Source organism: Pleurodeles waltl, chromosome 4_2 (assembly GCF_031143425.1).
Source record: "Pleurodeles waltl isolate 20211129_DDA chromosome 4_2, aPleWal1.hap1.20221129, whole genome shotgun sequence".
NCBI lineage: Eukaryota > Metazoa > Chordata > Amphibia > Caudata > Salamandridae > Pleurodeles > Pleurodeles waltl.
In genome coordinates, this window is record NC_090443.1 from 510,805,985 (window position 1) to 510,826,970 (window position 20,986).

The following is a 20,986-nucleotide window of genomic DNA, read 5'->3' on the forward strand; positions in this document are numbered from 1 at the left end:
TGCACAATGCACACATTCCGAATGAGCAATTTTCTGTTGTAGTGAGATTATGTGGGATGATTTTTAGTTCATTCTTGCTCTGGCATGGGTGCCCAACTCATCTTGGAACCAACTTATGTGAAGGAATTAAATATGTCCAAAATCATGAGATTTTCTATCTGCTTTTGCAGGTATCAGGCACAGATTTAAAAGGTGAACTGTAAGTTGAGGTACTGAAATATTTTACTGGCCACATACATTTCACACTGAAGTACAAAACAAAAGTGATGGTGTGCTTGAATTAATGTCAGCTACTTGTAATTACTTGGCCTCATCTCAGTCCATTGTTATTTTGCACACAATGTCACTTCAGCTTGGACATAGCCACATGCACATCAGTCTTGACCCTGCTCTAATGGGAACAGTTCAGCCTGAACAGCCAGGACCTACTTGAAGCGGAAGGCAAGTAATCATCTCAGTCAGCAACTCCAGTGTTGCTGGTATTGACATGAAACCTATATTAAGTACAGTTGTAGAATAGTTCAATATTTTATGCGCCAAATACGTTTTCAGAGTAAAACAATAGGGGCTTTTGCTTCGCTGTGAGTTCTTTTCTCAGTCATGATTTTCCTTTTATCATTTTGAGTGTTCTGCTCCTTGTGAAGTTTTTTTGTATATTGATTGATTTATTTTGGGACAAAAAATGCAGGCTTCTGTTTAGTCTTTAATTATCAGCATGAAGCATCCATTTTAACAGATCCCTACTCTAACATATAATTGAGCCGGTTATATAAAAAGCCAGCAAGACTGCCTAAGAACTATATTGGCTTAAAGACATCTGCAGAGTAATTCATTTTATATATTGCAACAGAATCCCATTAATGACAAATTGCTTTAGCTGGCATGCACCACATATGATCATTAACAGTGATATATATTTGACCCTCAATGTATCCTGTGACTGTTTAGGACTGTGAAAGGCTACCTTGCATATGAGCATACCTTGAAGAATGTCATAAATGTGTGCTACGTGAAGCAGCACAAAAACTGGTAGCGCATATGTGGAAGTACAAATAAATGACTCCACATTTCCTCAGGGTTTCTTTCCTACCTCTTCAGGTACAGTTTAATAATGGAAACCTTGGGCAGAGGTTAAAAGCAGCGGTGGATGTTGTTGTGAGACATTGATTTCATGGAACCTAGCTTATGGTCTGCATGTTTCAGCCATTTCTATGAAGTGCCCGGTGGGTCAGTATGGCTTTCGTCAGGACTGGTGCCGAATCCACTATAAGACATACAGATTTCTTTACTAATCGTAACTTATGATATACACTGTATCGCTCATTGTGATTATTCTGTTGTAAATACAAAAAGATGAACATCACAGTGACATGGTAGATATCCACATGGAACATCGGCACAGCCCACAAAACATGCATAAATCATGCTGTATGTCCCCCACATGCTGGATCCTCCATAATCTCTACGGCAATCCCCAGTGATCCTGTTCATAAACCCACGCATTCTAATTTCATGCTGTGCGTAGCATTACCTAGGTAGTTCCTAATTGTGCAATCAAGGAGGTGCGATGTGCAAAGGCGTGCATTATGTAACAGGCTTGGATTCACGTGAGACCTGTTCTTTAACAAATCTCCCTCCATTTTTCATGTGTTATTAATGCGTTCAGTCCTGGTGTGTTCTCTTCTTTCTGATTTGGGAAGAATAACATAGTGATCTCCATCGTCTGTCACGGTCCCACCTTTTCTCATATGTTACATACCTGTAGGGGACCCTTTGCAATCCTTAAAATTGGATTGCATTCCATTGGATATTGGCCTTTAGCCCGATTTTTGTGTGGACATCCTGTAGATCCAACTTTGCTCTTTCTCAAACAGTAACCTCTCTGTATTGTTAGTGTTGCCCACCACCTGCTCTGTGACCACCTGTTGCAAATCATTTGTGGTATGCTCTTCTCTCAGTTCGTGCTCAGTCACTTCGGTAGTGTTTTATTTACATCTTTCATTACTGTGATGCTCGCATATCTTTACCTTCCTTGTTCTCATTCCCACTTAGTTGAGACCATGTGTGAAGGTTTTTATGTGGACAACATTGATCAAATTACAGTTTGTTTTCTGATAGTCCATACCTTACCTGATTCCAAATTAAATGTTTTTGTTGGCTGCGTCCAATGGCATACGCTACCATTTCCGTATGTGTAGTTTCCCATTAAATCAATCAAGAGTATTTGTAGAGCGCACTACCACCTGTGAGGGTCTCAAGGCGTTGGGGGGGAAGGGGGGGTTGCTGCTACTGCTCAAATAGCCAGGTTTTGAGCCTCTTCCTGAAAGTCAGCAGGTCTTCAGTCTGTCGTAGGGGCAAGGGAAGGGTGTTCCAGGTCTTGGCGGCGAGGTGGGAGAAGGATCTGCCTCCGGTAGTCGCTCTTTGGATGCGGGGGACGGTTGCGAGGTCGGCTGAGGGGATTTGGCGGGATGGGGTGTGGAAGGTAAGTCTGTTGAGGTAGGCTGGACCGATGTTGTGGAGTGCCTTGTGTGCGTGGGTGAGGAGCTTGACGGTTATCCTTTTGTTGATGGGGAGCCAGTGTAGGTCTCTCAGAAGGGGAGTAATGTGGCAGTGGGCATCGAGGATCAGGCGTGCAGAGGAGTTTTGTATGCATTGCAGTCTATTGATGAGTTTGGCCAGGGCTCCTGCGTAGAGGGTGTTTCCGTAGTCAAGTTTGCTGCTGACGAGGCCTTTGGTGACTGTTCTCGTATCTGTGGGGATCCATCTGTAGATCTTGCGGAGCATGCGGAGTGTGTTGAAGCAGAATAAGGAGACGGCGCTGACTTGCTTGGTCATGGAGAGTGTTGAGTTGAGGATGATGCCCAGGTTGCGTGCGTGGTTGGTGGGTGTTGGGGCTGCTCCCAGAGTGGTCGGCCACCATGTGTCGTCCCAAGCTGAGGGGTTGGTGCCGAAGATGAGGACCTCCGTCTTATCTGAATTCAGCTTCAGTTTGCTGTTCCTCATCCATTCGGTGACTGCCTTCGTTGAGGTTGGATTTGGCGGTGAGGGGGTCCTTGGTGAGGGAGCGGGTCAGTTGGGTGTCGTCAGCGTAGGAGATGATGTTGAGGTTGTGCAGCTAGGCGAGCGGGGTCATGTAGATGTTGAAAAGTGTAGGGCTCAGGGATGAACCTTGGGGAATGCCGCAGATGATCTTGGCGGCTTCGGAGAGGAAAGGGGGGAGCTGGGCACTCTGGGTTCTGCCGTAGAGAAGGGAGGTGGTCTACTCCAGAGCGTTGTCCCGGATCCCTGCGTTGTGGAGGTGTGTGCGTAAGATGCTGTGGCAGACTGTGTCGAAGGTGGCCTAGAGGTCCAGGAGGATGAGGGCCGCGGTTTCGCCGTTGTCAAGCAGGGCCCTGATATCGGTGGCAGCGATGAGGGCGGTTTCAGTACTGTGCTTGCTGCGGAACCCTGACTGGGATGGGTCCAGGATGTTATTTTCTTCGAGCTAGTGGGTCAGTTGTTTGTTGACCATCTTCTCGATGACCTTGGCCGGGAAATGGGAGCAGGGAGATGGGGCGGAAGTTCTTGAGGTCTCTCGGGTCCGCCATGGGTTTCTTCAGTAGGGGTTTGATCTAGCATGCTTCCAGCTCTTGGGGTAGGTCGCGGTCTCAAAGGAGATGTTGATGACTTTGTGGAGGTGGGGTGTGATGGTGGCCCTTGCTTTGTAAAGGATGTGGTGCGGGCATGGGTCTGACGGAGATCCAGAGTGGATGGTGCCTGTGTTTTAGATTGTTGTTTTTGTTCACTTTGGCCCAGACGAGCGGGGATCGTAGTTAAGTGGGTGGAGAGTCTGAGGAGTCGGTGATTGGCGGGGTGGTCTGGCTGTTGAAGCTGTCATGGATGTCTGTGATCTTGTCGTGGAAGAAGGCGGCGAGGGAGTTGCACAGGTCTTGTGAAGGTGGGATGTAGTTGTGCTGGAACTGGGGTTGGGGAGTTCATTCACGATGTTGAAGAGCTCCCTGCTGTTGTGTGCGTTGTTGTCCAGGCGGTCTTTGAAGGAGGGTTTCTTGGCAGATCTGATGAGGTGATGGTGATTGCGGATGGCGTTTTTGAAGGCGGCATGGTTGTTCGGTGTCTGTTCGAGGAGCCACTTTCTCTCCAGTTTCCGACAGGTTTGCTTGGAGGCTTGAAGGTCCAAGGTGAACCAGCTGGCTCTCTTGTTTGCACCTCTGTTGGAAGGTTTATTGAGCAGGGCGAGAGTGTTGGCACAGTCGTCGATCCAGAGGCTGCAGGCTGCGAGGTCGGGATTGGTGGGTTTGGTAGGTGGTTTTCGGGCGAGGCTGGTGTTCAGCTGGACTTGGCTGATTTTGCTCCAGTTGCGGAGGGGGATCTGTTGGGTGCGGTGGTGCGTTCCTGGAAGGTGAAGTGGATGCAGCGGTGGTCCGTCCATGGGAGTTCAGTGGTGTGGCTGAAGGTGACGTGGGGGCTAGCGGAGAAGACTGGGTCCAGCGTGTGGCCAGCAGAGTGTGTTGGGGTAGTGACGACTTGTCTGAGTCCGAGGGTGGCGAGGTTGTCAATTAGGGTGGTGGTGTTGCGGTCGTTATTCTCCAGGTGAAAGTTCAGGTTGCCGAGGAGGACATAGTCAGTGGAGGCTAGGGCGTGCCTGCCGACAAAGTTGGCGATTGAGTCTCAGAACTGAGGCCGTGGTCCGGGGGGTCTGTAAATGAGGGTGGTGTTGGGGTTGGTGTGGATCTGGAAGTGCAGGTGTTCGGCAGTGCTGAGAGTGTTATATTGGGTAGGACCACATCTACTAAGAACATTGGTTCTGGTTTGTGGATTTTTTTTTTCTGGGGCGGTTGGATAACTAGACTGTTCTCCAGACTTCAGTTTTTTTTAATGAAAATATAGTTTTTTTTTCCATTTCATTTTTCCTGTGTGCAGTATTCCCGGGCGTATATTAATCGCCTTCTTTACTTTGTCGGATACCTGAATTTAGGGGTGTGTTTAGGTCTGGGAAGGAAGTAGCCAAAGGCTACTGTCCTTGAGGGTGGCTGCACCCTCTTAGTGCCTCCTCCCTGTAGGGAGGGGGGCACATCCCTAATCCTATTGGGGGAATCCTCCAAACTCAAGATGGAGGATTTCTCAAGGTAGGGGTCACCTCAACTCATGACACCTTAGGGGCTGTCCTGACTGGTGGGTGACTCCTTGTTTTTCTCATTATCTCCTCCAGCCTTGCCGCCAAAAGTGGGGGCAGTGGCCGGAGCCGCGGGCATCTCCATTAGCTGGGATGCCCTGGGGCGCTATAACAAAAGGGGTGAGCCTTTGAGGCTCACCGCCAGGTGTTACAGTTCCTGCAGGGGGAGGTGAGAAGCACTTCCACCCAGTACAGGCTTTGTTCCTGGCCACAGAGTGACAAAGACACTCTCCCCATATGGCCAGCAACATGTCTGGTGAGTGGCAGGCTGGCAGAAACTGGTCAGCCTACACTGGAAGTCGGGTAGGTATTCAGGTGGCATCTCCAAGATGCCCTCTAGGTGTATTTTACAATAAATTGCACACTGGCACATGTCTGGTGTGTGGCAGGCTGGCAGAAACTGGTCAGCCTACACTAGAAGTCGGGTAGGTATTCTGGGGGCTTCTCCAAGATGCCCTCTAGATTTATTTTACAATAAATTGCACACTGGCATCAGTGTGCATTTATTGTGCTAAGTTTGATACCAAACTTCCCAGTTTTCAGTGTAGCCATTATGGAACTGTGGAGTTTGTTTGACAAACTCCCAGGCCATATACTCTTATGGCTACCCTGCACTTACAATGTATAAGGTTTTGCTTAGACACTGTAGGGGCATAGTGCTCATGCACCTATGCCCTCACCTGTAGTATAGTGCACCCTGCCTTAGGGCTGTAAGGCCTGCTAGAGGGGTGACGTATCTAAGCCACAGGCAGTGTGAGGTTGGCAAGGCACTCTGAGGGGAGTGCCATGTCGACTTAGTCATTTTCTCCCCACCAGCACACACAAGCTGTGAAGCAGTGTGCATGTGCTGAGTGAGGGGTTCCTAGGGTGGCATAAGACATGCTGCAGCCCTTAGAGACCTTCCCTGGCATCAGGGCCCTTGGTACAAGGGGTACCAGTTAGGGTGCCAGGGTTGTGCCAATTGTGGAGACAAAAGTACAGGTTAGGGAAAGAACACTGGTGCTGGGGCCTGGTTAGCAGGGTCCCAGCACACTTTCAAATCATAACTTGGCATCAGCAAAGGCAAAAGGTTAGGAGGTAACCATGCCAAGTAGGCATTTCCTCACATGCCAGAATAAAATCTTTAGGTGTGGTGTTAGTGTCTTGCTGTGGGAGTCTTGTTTACAGACGCCTAATGTCCAAGGTCAGTGTTCTTTTTCGAGTTGTACTCTACATCTTGTAGTAAGTGCTACGGGTCTTGTGTTTTCAAGGTATGTAGATGTAACTTGTACCAAGGGTTTTAAATAAATCTCTATAATGGTTCCAGTAAGGAACCTAACCCTGACACTATTTTCCGTCCTGGTGGCAGGTTTTCGTTCTTATGGTTCTTGAGAAGAGTATAGAAATATGAGGTTTTAGGATTAGTGGTAAGTAAGAATAGTGATTCTCCATATTAAATGCAAAGAAAATTTGAATTTAATTAAAGACACGAAAGCTAGTGTTATACATTTATCCTTTAATGCCACAGGAACATTACATCGTAAAACAAAAGGCAATCCCCAGTAAGACACTGGTAACACATCAATAGTCCATGCGCAGAGTGTTCTGCCTCTTTAAGATGCACAATATGTTCTCTCAAACTTGCTCCTATTTTCCTGGTAGAGAGGGAAAATAAACACCCAAAAGATAGCACTTGAGGTGAAACACTTCAGAGGAGCTGAATTATTGGTTATTCTCTGTAAAGAAAAAAATATAATTGGAGAATCTGTAACATAGGGCATAAATAAAATGGAAGTACACTTTCATTAAAGCAGTACGATTATAATCAAATTCCTCCATTACAATCAAATTTCCGTACATAAAAAATGCATTTATTATTCAGTTTTTATTTTTTATATGGTAAACTTAAATTGAAGTGGGATAATGTTAGCCACTGTGTCTTTAATGAAATTCAGATTCTCTTTGCATTTAATCTGGAGAAATATTTCATTACAAGAACGGAGGCTACCATTATGCATTTTGGTAGCCCTCCAGAATCACGACACGTGCTCAGTTGTTATACAATAATTTTAGTAAATGTGGAAGCATTAGACCTATCAGCAGCTTTTAGGATGTCTTCTAATATTCCTCCTTTCCAGAAGGCTTGGATACCCGTTGTGCTGCTTATTGAATGAGCACAAAACTTTAACAAAATCAATACCAGCTCCTGCATAGTCCATTTCACCCACCTTAAAATGATACCAGTTGGAACCGCCGCTTTCAAAGGGTTTGACAGAAGAAGTCCGCAATTGACTAGTACATTGTGAACAAAATTCACTCCTATGGGAATCATATTCCTTCATGCAATCCACCACACACAATTTCTTATACACATCATAGCTACAGTAAAAAGATTGTATCCAACATAGGTTCAGTTCTTTTAGTAATTTAAAAAAATCATTAAAAATGGGTCATCAAGGCAATTACTTACCTCTCTAATGCTTTCAAATCTGACTCAGCAAGATATCAGGTAAAGTAGCTAGTTTCATGGTGAGTTTCTTTAAAACCAAAAATCTATTTTCTGGCTGTTAGACCTGGAATCTTTTGGTGTGTTTCACCTGTCTTTTTGCCTTCTGACCTCCTGTTTTTATGATATGCTGGACATTGTTTTTGCTGGTTTGTGGTCTCTGCGCACTTTGCCACTGCTGATCAGTGCTAAAGTGCAAGTGGTCCCTGTGTAATTTGTATTGGTGATTGGTTTATCCATGATTGGCATTTTTGATTTACTAGTAAGTCCCTAGTAAAGTGCAATGTGTGCCCAGGGCTTGTAAATCAAATGCTACTAGTGGGCCTGTGGCACTGATTATGCCACCCACATGAGTAGCCCTGAAAACATGTCTCAAACCTGCCACTGCAGTGTGTGTGTGCAGTTCTAAACTGCCATGTTGACCTGGCGAGTTCACCCACTTGTCAGGCCCAAACCTTCCCCTTTTCTACATGTAAGGCACCCCTAAGGTATGCCCTAGGTAAGCCCAATGGGCAGGGTGTAGTGTATTTAAGAGGAAGGACATGTACTGGTGTGTTTTACATGTCCTGACTGTGAAATACTGCCAACTTTGTTTTTCACTATTGCAAGGCCTATCCCTCCCATAGTTCTACATGGGGACTGCCTTGAAATATCTTTTAAGTGCATTTTCCCATTGAGAGTGATCGAGATGTGGTGCTTGGGGTCTCTGAACTCACAATTTAAAAATATATCTTTTTGTAGAGTTGGTTTTTAGATTGTTTGAAAATGTCACCTTTAGAAAGTGAGCATTTGTTTGCTTAACCATTCTGTGCCTCTGCCTGCTTGTGGAATCCACGACTGGGTCAGACTGACAGTTGGGCTGTTTATGAATTCCCTCTAGACCGTGACACAGAGAGCTGAGGTGTCCTGCATATCCTGGTGAGTCTCCTGGGCTAGAGTGGGCTGGGAGGAACTAACACCTGTGGCTGAAAGGGCTATGCCTCTCCTCACACAATGCAATCACCAAACCCCTGAGTGTGTCTGGGGCCAGGCCTGGGCAAGGCAGGATCTTGTGAAAAAGAGACTTTCCTACTTCAAAGGGAGAAATGAGTAAGTATTGGACCCAAAACCCCAGACTTTAAGAATACTTGTGGCTCAAGAGGAACCCCTGCCAAGGAGAAGAGCTGGGGGAGGAATACTCTCCCTTTGCTGTGTGTCCTTTGCTGGATTGGCCTGCAGTTGATGCTTCTGCCTCAGAGGACAAAGACTGGACTTTGCTATGTGTCCTGCTTGTAAAGTCTTTCCAAGGACTTGAAGTAGTGCTTGCCTCCTATTAGAAGTCTGAGGGATATCAAAGACTTCAGGTTCATCTGCCTTACAGCACTTGGAACTGTGTTTTGTGCTGCAACAGAAAAAAAACATCACCACTCTGTCAACGACTCTGCTGCATGCACTGATCTGATGCTGCTGCACTGAGCCGTGCCCTGCTTCACACCACAACCCTGGTCTCCCCGCCGCAACCCCCTGATGCTGCTTGCACCGTGACCTGTGGACCCTGCATTCTGCATTGCCTTGCTCACACTGCAGCCTTAGTATCTCGGACAACGTGTTGTGCTGACACCGTGGCTGCCTGCACTGTGGCCTGAGGACACCACTTGTGAGGTACATCAAGCACCAACACAAGCGCCATTGACTCCAGCATTATCAACAGAAGCCCCTGTCCACACCGCAACCCATGGGAGCTGCACGGATCCTGCCTCACATCATACTGCTGCCTTGGGCTTACCAACAACAGCACTTTAACGACGATGCTGCTGCCTTCACCACAACCTGGAGACACCACAAGTTGCACCACCCCACTTCACACTGCAGCCCTGTCTCACCGACGCTGCAGGATGTAGTACCAGAGCCACTACCTGCACCGTGACCTCTGGGCACCACACGTCGCATCGTCCTGCCTTGCACTGCAGCCCCGGTGCTATCAACACCAGTGCCCCTGACTTCATCAGCTCAGCGTTAGATCTGTGATGCACTGATCTCGGAACCAACACCAGTCACGCTGCACTCCAGATCTCATTGCGAGGATCACGTTAATGGTTCTGTAAGTGACGACCCGGTCAAACTGTTCTACCAGGAAGTTAACCACCTCAACTATAGGAGGCTTCACAGGATCCAAGTTTCTTTCCATGACCAACATACCCAGGTCTCATAACTTCCTTTGTACCTATACCTGGGAATTCAAGAGTCCTCGAGGAGCTGTTCAGCTTATTGTGTTGCTATTTTAGCCTTGTTCGGAGGACGTTGTTTCAGTTAACTAGGCATGTAGCTGTGCACTTTAACCTGTTTACATTTTATTCACTATTGCTTTATTTTTCTAGCAATAGCTACATTTGCAGCGCTGTTTTCTTTTCTCTTATCTTTCGCCTAGAAAAGCATCACATTCTTAGGACATTTATTCCACTTTGTGCTTTCTTCAAGGCTACAGTCAGATAGGTTTGCAGACAAACGTGGTATGCTGTCTCTCCAGCATTCACAGAAACAGACACACACTAATACTTGGGGACCATTTCATAGAATGTCTGCTGTTTTTATTATAAAACACCCCTTAGTCCCAGACATGTTAGAGGGAGATTCCAGCCAGATGACCACGCATGTATGCTGATAGCTGCAAGCTTCGCTACAGCTACTTGCTTAGATGTCCGAGCCCTGAATTGAATGGGGCCTTGTCGCTTTAGACCTGAGGCCTTTCTTCAGGGATGAGGGAGGATGTTCTTCCCGGTGGAAACCCGAAGGCCAGATTAGGCTTAGTATGCTGTGCTCCTACTTAGTGTAGTTGAGGGGCTATAGATCCTCTCCCCCTGTTTAAACAGCATGATAGGACTGTTTTTGTGTTTAAATTTTTAGTCCCATGCCTGCTCCTATTGTGTTTTTTTATTATCCTCATTATTGCTACGCACCTGCTTTTATCTAAGATAAAGATATTTTAATGCATGCTTATTTAAATATATTCTTCCTCTGTTTTTGCCGGAGTGAGATCTTGGTAACAGAGAGAACGGGATGCGATCTGATGTACCATGATTCCCTGGGGAGTGTATCTTCTTACCTTGAGCTCAGTTGCCACAGTCATCTCGGTCAGAGATGGGGCGCTGCTAGTTAGCCGGAAACCTCAGATTAGGCTGACAGATGTCATCTGGTGTGGAATTGTACTCAGTACCTGCAGCCCAGGCGATCCTCCCTCTCAAATCTAGTAGCCTCATCACCCTAATGAGAACCTATGCGACAAGCTCGTCCCGAAAGACCAGACCTCTCTGAAGATCTGATATTTTCCATTCAAGAAGGTTCAAAGTCCCCGTCATGACCAGAGGATGTTCATCTCCAACCATGTCTTTCAGCAGACACCCCCCCCCCCCCCTCCCCATAGCAGGAAGAAAATGTATTGTCACAAGCGAGTTCCAAAGTAATTGGGAGTCACGCTTGTGAAACCAAAACAAAGTTTCCAGAACAAGGGAGCGTCTCTCCTGCTAAACCTTCTGAAGGACCCTCTGAATCACGATGAAGGGAGGAAACTTGTACAAGTTTGTCCCTTCCACTTTCTGAAGAAAAGCATTCGCAGCTAGAACTCCTGGATCTGGCATCCAATGAAAGTACATTTTCAGTTGATAAGTCAGTCTGCTCACAAAGAGGACTATCTCTGAGGGGCCCCAAAACTGGACACTTGCAAATACTCTGCCTGTAAACTGATTGTGTTATAAGCAGAACAAAGCTCCTTGGTCAAAACTGCCATATCCAAAGAAGTAGTCCCCTCTCCCCAAACAATTAATATAAGATACAGCAGAAACATTGTCCATCTTCAGTGAAACTGCTCTTCTTTAAACCATAAAGATCTTTGTTCACTATGAAACCCAAACTTACCAGAAGCGAGAACTGTCTAAATCTCAACCTTGAGTTTGATACTGGGACATAATAAAGATATTGTTTAAGTAAATGATCTTAAGGAAAGCTCTTAGTCTTGGGAAAGATGCTACCGCCTTCTTCACTTTGGTGAAGCGCCATGGTGCTGAAGAGACTGAACGTGATTGAACAAAACTCATATAGATGATTCAGCTAGGTGAACTGAAAGTAAGATTGGCAATCCTTGCTCATAAGAATTGTAAAAAAAAATATATATATATATATTTTTTTTTCACGCCCCTTAAAAGATTGATCCCTTCCATATTGAAGTGTCTGTAAGCTAGGGACCTGTTGAAGTTTATTGGATTTATGACTGGTCTCCACCCTTTGTCCTTCTTTACTGGGAAAAGAGTACTTACTAAGACTTTGATTTGTGTCCACTTCTACAATAACCTGCTTTTCCACCATAGATTTTACTTCCTAGTCTACTACTTTGTCGATCTACGGTCCGTCCTAGCTCTTTTGGAGAGACACGTTGAATTGCTGTTTCCATAAAATCTATTTTGAAACCCTTAGTTTTCTAAAACTTATGTGTTCTAAACCCAAAGGGTCTTGAATTATTCTTTCCCACACATGGGTAAAATATCTGAGATGGCCTCCCACTTTTTCCTGGGAAAAAGAAGAAAGATGTGTTTGTACTCACCTTGGTAACTTGATGGACCTTGTCCTCAGTTTGTTGCCCTGGGCACATTGACAGCCTCTTTGGGGGTAAAAGATTTCAGCCACACCAAATTGATATCCTCTGCCTCTTTGTCTATAGGAATTATACTGGAACTTTTGAAAGCCATGACCAGCCGAAAAACCCCTTCTCGCAGACCGGGCAAAAACACCCGGGCTTAAAACCTTGCACATGTTTAGTTGGGCTTTCTCCAGGGCAGTAGACGTTGCAACGTATTTGCTCAAACTTTTTACCACATACCCACCGAAAAGAAGACCTTTCAGATTGTCTGAGGGTTCCTTTTCCGAGAGATCCCCCAGTTTAGGATTTATTTTCATAAGGGCTGCTTTGTCTCTCTCCGGATTTTTTCAAGAAAAACCATAGCACGCTGGCTCCAGCCTCTCAGAAGGTCCAAATCTACTGGAAGTACCTTGAGATATGCCTCATGGGATATGTCACTAATTCTTGCTTGTGGGCTTAGAACATCTAGTAGGTGATCTTGACATAGTTTGAAGGACTTCTCAAGTCCCTTTCTGTGGTCTCTGCCCATTTTGAAAAGAAAGGTAATGAGTTCTGAATCCAAGTTTGGAGTAAGGCACATTGAACATTCAGCCTTCAAGACATTTCTCACTTCTTTGTCAAGAGGATTCCTAATCCATTTTTTTATATTGCCCACATGTTTGAGGACCACCATTCTGCACTCCTGGGATGTTTAATGTTATGGGGCAAAAACATCTCCTCTCCAAGTGGATTCTTAATTATTTATTCAGTTCTATAACCAGTGCCCTCCATTTTTGGGAAGAAAAAAAAAATGAAATGACGAACAGTTTTTGTCCTACCATGCCCCCACATTATATGAAAAAGCACTTCCTTTTGTGAGGCAAAGGACAAGCAATGGTACATGACTAGGTAGAGCTGGTCACTCCCACAAATGCTACATCGATGATGCTAGACTCCTAGGCCAGTCACATCCACACATGTGACGCACACCTGGAACTGGCTCCAGAACAGACTAAACAATATTTACTCCAAAGTGGTGTGGACTTTGGTAAGATCCTGGGCTCCTGAGGAACTGAATAGGTACATGGAGGGTGAGGCACCTTGATGAAGTAAGTAGGAGGAATGGGGGGGGGGGGCGCAGTCTTCTTGACCGATACTGAGGTGGACAAGATTAGAACCTAACCATATGTTTTTAATAGTCTCTCTACAGGGTCCACCCCCTCGGAGCTTCCATGTTGTGAGAAACTCCCACACATCTGTTTTTATTACGAATGCACTAACAATCCATAGAAAATAGAGGGGATTTGTTATAGAACAGGTTTAGTGATTCAAAGCCTAACAATTACCAATGCACGGCTTTTCACATTGCTCTGGCTTCAACAGCTAGGGACTACCCATGTAATACCACTCACAGCATGAAATGAGAATGAGGTGGGTTTATCTGGGGATTGCTATAGTGATTATGAAGGTTCTAGCATGTGGGTATCCTACATCTTGACACATGCATGTTACATTGGCTGTGCCGATGTTCCATGTGGATGATGTCTACCAGGTAACTGTGAAGTCTCTCTTGTTGGATGTACAGCAGAATAACCACTACAAGTGATAGTGTATATCATAAGTTATGATTAGTAAAGAAATCAGCAGGTCTTAGTTTGCTTATGGCAACAGCCCTGACAAAAGCCATATTGACCTAGGGGGCACTTTAAAGAAATAGCTGAAACATTTAGATCATAACCTAAGATGCATGAGATCAGTAGTGTCTTGGAACAACACCAACCACTGCTTTGAACCTTTCCCCCAAGGTTTCATTAAAATGTACTTCTGAAAATTAGGCCTAAAGGCCTAAAATAAATCTGAAGGCCCATCTGCCCCCACTAGGCACCGGGGATTTTATATTTTAGGCCATTTCTGTGCCCCCGAGGGCAGATCGGCCTATTGTTAGGCCGATCTGCCCCCGGGGGGGGGGGGGGGGGGCAGAAGCCTCTAGGCGCCAGTGATACCCCTTAGGCAAGGGTCTCTACCCAGGGGGGTGGGGGGGCACATTTATTTGAGGCCTTTAGGCCTAATATTTGGAAAGCCCATCTGCCCTCAAAGGGGGGGGGTAGAAAGCCCACCAGAGGCCAGGGATTTTATTTAAAAAATAGAGGGTGGGGTTATGTCCATATCCCCACCCCAAATAAATGGGGCCAAAGTTGTTCTGCCCACCAGTGGGCAGATAGGGCAATTACCCCTGATCCACACCTTGGGGGGGGGGGGGGGGGAGGGGGGGGGGGGCAGAAAGTATACTAGATGCCAGGGAATAAAAAAAAAAAAAAAAAAATATTGGAGTGGTGGCTACCAACCAGTATGGTCCTGGTTACGCCCCCACCTCAACTGAAGGGGGTAACAGTCTTTCAGCTCTCCCCTGCACTCTAAAACATCTTATCCCACAGCAAGCAAGAAGGCATTTTGGGTTTTAGTTTCTCATTTGAATCATGAGAGCTTGGCTTACACTCAAAATCGTCCCACTTGGAATGGTGAGGGCTGCACTTTATGGACTTTGGGACGCTGCCATGTAGAAAAATCCACAAGATCTACACACATCTGAAAACTAAACATCTGGGTGATTCCAGGGTGGTATGTTTCACATGCACCCGCACCATTTTTGTACCTGCAAACCTCCAACTTTGCTGGAAATCACACATTTTTCCCACGTTTTTGTGATGGAACCTTCTGGAATCTGCAGGAATCCACAAAATTCCTACCACCCAGCATTGTCTCATCTATACCGATAGAAATTCTGCTGCACTTGTCAGCCTAAAAACGTTTTTTTGCAAACTGCCCTTTTGGACCCCCTTTGTTCCCCCTCAATATTGACATGTTTTTGGCTCTTCCCTTTCACAAGCACTTGGCCCGTCTACACAAATGAGGTATCATTTTTACCGGGAGACTGAGGGGAGCATTGGGTGGTATGAAATGTCCCGGTGCGGTGATCCCACACAGAAATGAGGGAAAAATGAGTGTTGTTTTTTTTAGCTACATTTGAGGTCTGCTGAGGATTCTGGGTAAGAAAACATTGGGGGATCCACGCAAGTCCCACCTCACTGGACTCCCTCGGGTGTCTAGTTTTCAGAAATGTCTGGGTTTGATAGGGTTCCCTAGAAGGCTGCTGAGCCCAGGACCAAAAACGCAGGTGCCCCCCTGCAAAAACAGGTAGTTTTGTATTTGATAATTTTTATGTGTCCAGATAGTGTTTTGTGCCATTTCCTTTTGTGGGCGCTAGGCCTACCCACACAAGTGAGGTACCATTTTTATTGGAGACTTGGGTAACACTGGGTGGAAGGAAATTTGTGGCTCCTCTCAGATTCCAGAACTTTCTTTCACCAAAATGTTAGTGTTTTTTTTTTGGCCAACTTTTGAGGTTTGCAAAGGATTCTGGGTAACAGAACCTGATCAGAGCCCCACAAGTCACCCCATTTTGGATTCCCTTAGGTGTCTAGTTTTCAAAACTGCGCAGGTTTGCTAGGTTTCCCTAGGTGCCGGCTGAGCTAGAGGCCAAAATCCACAGCTAGGCACTTTGCAAAAAACAGCTCTGTTTTCTTTGTGAAAACTTGATGTGTCCACGTTGTGTTTTGGGGCATTTCCTTTAGCGGGTGCTAGGCCTATCCACGCAAGTGAGGTACCATTTTTATCGGGAGACGTGAGGAACACAGAATAGCAAAACAAGTGTTATTGCCCCTTGTCTTTCTCTACATTTTTTCCTTCCAAATGTAAGACAGTGTGTAAAAAAAGACGTCTATTTGAGAAATGCCCTGTAATTCACATGCTAGTATGGGCACCCCAGAATTCATAGATGTGCAAATAACCATTGCTTCTCAACACCTTATCTTCTGCCCATTTTGGAAATACAAAGGTTTTCTTGATACCTATTTTTCACTTTTTATATTTCAGCAAATTAATTGCTGTATACCCGGTATAGAATAAAAACCCATTGCAAGGGGCAGCTCATTTATTGACTCTGGGTACCTAGGGTTCCTGATGAACCTACAAGCCCTATGTATCCGCGCAACCAGAGTCCAGCGGACGTAACGGTATATTGCTTTAAAAAATGTGACATCGCGGGAAAAAGTTAGAGTAAAACGTGGAGAGAAAGGGCTGTTTTTTTCACCTCAATTTCAATACTTTTTTATTTCAGCTGTTATTTTCTGTAGGAAACACTTGTAGGATCTACACAAATGACCCCTTGCTGAATTCAGATTTTTGTCTACTTTACAGACATGTTTAGCTTTCTGGCATTGGTTTCTCACCCATTTCGGTCACTAACTGGAAGGAGGCTGAAAGCACAAAAACTAGTAAAAATGGGGTATGTCCCATAAAATGTCAAAATTTAATTAGAAAACCCAATTTTTCAATACAAGTCTGCCTGTTCCTGAAAGCTGGGAAGATTGTGATCTTGCCACCGCAAACCCTTTGTTGATGCCATTTTCAGGGGAAAAACCCTGAGCCGCCTTCTGCAGCCCTTTTTTGTATTTTGGCTAATTTCTTGGTCTCATTCAGGGGAACCCACAAAGTCTGGGTACCTCTAGAATCCCTAGGATGTTGGAAAAAAGGACGCAAATTTGGTGTGGGTAGCTTATGTGATCAAAAAGTTATGAGGGCCTAAGCACGAACTGCCCCAAATAGCCAAAAAAAAGTCTCCGCACAGGAGGGGAAAAGGCCTGGTAGCGAAGGGGTTAAATGTCCTTAAAAACAATTGGCCATTTAATGAGTTGGTTTGCTCATAGTACCATCTCCATGTGCACCATATACCATAAGCCCCAGATTAATCTTCATAAGGCTGGGTGTTTGGTGCACTCAGAAGGAAAACATAGTGGGCGTTCATAGAACTCATGGGTTCAAGGAAGGTGAATATATTTTATTTTATATAACATATGGTCATACAATCACATTTCCTGCAACCCTCTGGAATCCTTGACGCCTTGCTCTTTCATATGGTTGCAGGCATGTAGAAAAATTAGCATTTTTGTGTGAAACTAAACACATCAAAAGGAGTAAAATGATTGTTATAAAAAGGTAATAGAATCAGTACAATGCAAGTCCTATTTAAAAAATGCTGATAATCAGTGGAAAAAAAGATCCAAACTCTTTTTTTTTCCCCTTTAGTGACCAAATAATAAACGTTGCCATAAATATCTCCTTTCTGCTAGTCATTGATCTTTTTTTTTTTTTTTAAATCACTGAAAGTAAAAGCCAATTTTTGTTTTCGCTGCTTTGTTTTCGCTGCAGCTGTAATTATGCTCTGTGACCTACCTTTCACCTAGGCTGCTTGCAGGAGGCATTTTCCACTCTGATAACTTATTACAGTTGAGCAGCTTTGTCATTTCATTATTACAGGCGACTGCAGACTCTTATATCGCCTGTAATAAGGAATTAGGCATTTATGTAAGGGTTGCAGGTAACATATATTATATTATAAATAAATGCTGTTGATGGTGCATTCAGTGGATGCATTGCTTCATTATGTAAAGGATCTGGAATAAAGGTTTAGAAAAACGTACTGACTTTTGTGTAGGTTCTGAATTTTGGGGAAAAAACCTTTTCTTTCCATTTCTCCAACTTTTTTATTAAGATTTCACACCAGCAATAAGCTCTCGTTTCTTTTCAGAGCAACAATATTTTGAAGTGGAGAAGCGCCTGGGCCAGAGTCAGGAGAGGCTTGTTGCAGAGACAAAGGAGTGTCAGAACCTAAGGGAAGAGCTCAAGAAGTTAAGTAAGTGTACTTTAACAGGCTTGTGTCTACTTGGTGTGCTTTCTTATTTGGCTTTTATTGGGAACACTTAGTTGGTTTTGCACTGAACACAAGTAGTAATGTTAACTGTAGTAAAAGAATAAATGGCAAGACATTGTTACCGCTTTCTCACATGAATGCAATCTAGCTTGTATGTTCAACTCCTAAGTCATCTTGCATCTCATTTGACACCTCTGGGGGTCGTCTCTCTGACTTCAGAATGGATGGGATGACTATCTAGTCCACCAAATGCCCTTGTTCCTGGTGAGGTGTATAGGATTTTTATTAGTCTATTCTAAATTTTCAGCCTGCTGCATGTTAAAAGCCTTGTATTTTGCAGCACTCCGGTTTGGGGATTTCCTGCACATGGCTGTCTATTGCCACCACGGGGTCAGGAATAAGAGTTAACTATCATTTGGGCCAACATATTATGAAGATGCGATCGTTCGACATGCCTAGGATAAGTGGGCAAAATCAGCCATGGGGCTGTAAAAGCTTGGTCATGCCAGGGATATCGAGGGGTCGAGAAGCTAGACGTAACATACATTTTGCGAAGAAATTGAAAGTGTAAAAGTTTGTGGAGGTAATTGGGTGAAACACAGCGTGTCTGTATGCAGCAGGCAGACCATACATTTGTCACTGAGCGTGTGTCCCAGGTCTGATTCCCAAGCATGTCTGAGTTTAGCATCACAAGGGGGAGCAATACAATGCACATTGATAAAGTTTGGAAACTAGTTGTTGTCCACTCTTGTCTACTGTTAGTAAGGTCAAGGGAAGAAACTCCAGTGGGGCCAGAGAGTGTATCTGGATCACAAAATGGAGTGCGGTCTGGATGCGCCACAGGGTAAATCGATCCATCAGAGTGATCACAGGGAAGTGGTGCTTGTCCGTGACATCCTCCACATCTCCCACAAGAAATTTGTCAGCAAAGGTGTGTAGTTCTTGTGGGTGTGTCGGACTGTCAGTTACATGTGAGGCACTCTGAACCCTCCATGCTCAAATGGCTGAACCTGTCATAAGGACTTTCGTATTGCAACAAGACAGCTGGATTTGGGGCAGTAGCACCTCTGCTCGTAGGCGACTGAGTCATTCCCACACCATTTGACAGCTGTCAGCTCTACCCTCCCGGCTTTCTAGGGGCACCTCACCCAAACATGAAGGTGATTTGTGGGAACCTTGGCATAGAACTCTGAAAACCCCTGAGGGGGAAATAGTGGTAAACAAGCCTTACTCTTTTCTCTCCACATTCAAGTCTCCTACACACATATAGGTAAAAAAGGAGATGCAGGACAGTTTTCGTTAAATTTATTGAACAGACTGTAATCCACGATAATATACATGAGCTGCAATGATTAGGATAATGAGGAATAACAAAATCAGGATTGTGAAAATCAGATGCAAATATGAACAACCCCAACATATTGCAATGAAATGAATATACAATTCCTACCTAAAAGCCTAATCTCTAGTACCTTAGCAAGAGCAATGCGATGTTAGCCAAATCTGTACATGCAGTGTCCATGAGAAAGACAGCCAACCCCCATTACCATGGTACAAGGACAGGCCCTCGATCTCCATTTCAGGCTCCACAGAGACACATAGGCTGAGGTTGGCTGCAAACCACCATGAAGTAAGGATGGAAAACCTGTGTGGACCTCGCTTTGATGCCCTTTGTCCCACAAAAGACTTTTATAGGGAACACTTATGTTCTTGTACAAAGCCTGACGGGGCTATGTACCTAAGCGCTGGACTTTTTATGTAGTCTTGTTGCAGCAATAAAAAATATTATCCTGTGTGCCTCCCATTACGTTCTTGTGAGCCCGAGGAAAAGAACTTGATGCAGAGTATGTTATCCGTAACACTGATCGTGATGTTCTTGCAGAATAGCAACCGATTTGTGAAAATGAAAACATTGTCACTAAAAGAAGCTGAACTAAAATGAATACAGAAAATATTATCTGGGTAAATGGGCACTGGCCACAAGCCTAAGCTAAGCCATCACTGTGCCCAGGCATTGAGCTACAAATGGACCCAGAACACACCAGCTCATCCAACCCTTCTGTGGGCAATGACCCGTGTAGAATGCTGGCTCAGTTTATGTTGTCCACCTATGGAGTGGCACCCTATACTGAGTTCAGGCAACCCTTAGTGTTTAGGTATCCAGATTGCAAAAGCTCTCTAGGGATGAGTAGCTAAAGCATATCAAGGAGTGTAAAGCACTTGCAGTGCCACAATAGTCAGTCAGTAACTGTTACACAAGAAAGAGCCACACCAGTGTTGCAAAAATAAAGGATTCTTTATTATAACACGAAGACTATACTAGCATAGTTATATCCCCACTTGGCGGTATCAACACACAAAATATACACTTAGCAACAAGCAGCAAAAGCATAGAAATACATGGGATCCTATTGGAGGAGAGGGGGCAAACATATACTAAGAAATTGATAATATGAATGTAGGTGGTAAGCTGGCCTGGTGTGTGGTGAGCACCTATGGTGCTATCTGTCAGTCACCAGATCCTCTGGGTCTGCGCATGTTCCCAACACGCCCACCACTGAACAGCTCCAAGACTCTGATAGATAAATCAGAGGCTAAGAGTTCAAGGGGGGATTAGGAAGGGAACAGCTGGGAAGGAGACCTGTAGTAAGAAAAAGGTGAAAACACACAATATGAAAATTACATCTCATGAAATCAATACTAGACTGACTCTAAGTCTAGTCATTCTGAAAACATGAACAACCTAGGAATTAGGCTTAAAATGACTAAGTTTCAAGATGGCCGGATACCTGTAAGGGAATCAAGATGGATTAAATGAAACTTTCAAATTCAAGTACTTTCCCTTACATGAGAATCAGGAAAAACATTCTGAATTCTAAACCAGTCATATGAATCCTTTTTGGAGAATGCATACTAGGACCATGCAATATTGCATCTGGAAACTCTGGTCTTCTGTGTTCTCTTGAAATG

At 44.8% G+C, this 20,986-nt stretch overlaps 1 protein-coding gene across 3 annotated transcripts in view; it reads left to right on the forward strand.

Moving 5' to 3' along the window:
- The window catches only part of TPR (translocated promoter region, nuclear basket protein), a 920,136-nt gene that overhangs the window by 6,934 nt on the left and 892,216 nt on the right, over positions 1-20,986 (forward strand). For all 3 annotated transcript variants that reach the window (XM_069232002.1, XM_069232003.1, XM_069232004.1), the window contains exon 2: positions 17,894-17,998. In XM_069232002.1, coding sequence (XP_069088103.1) covers positions 17,894-17,998 — 105 coding nt within the window. The remainder of the gene's footprint in view (positions 1-17,893; positions 17,999-20,986) is intronic.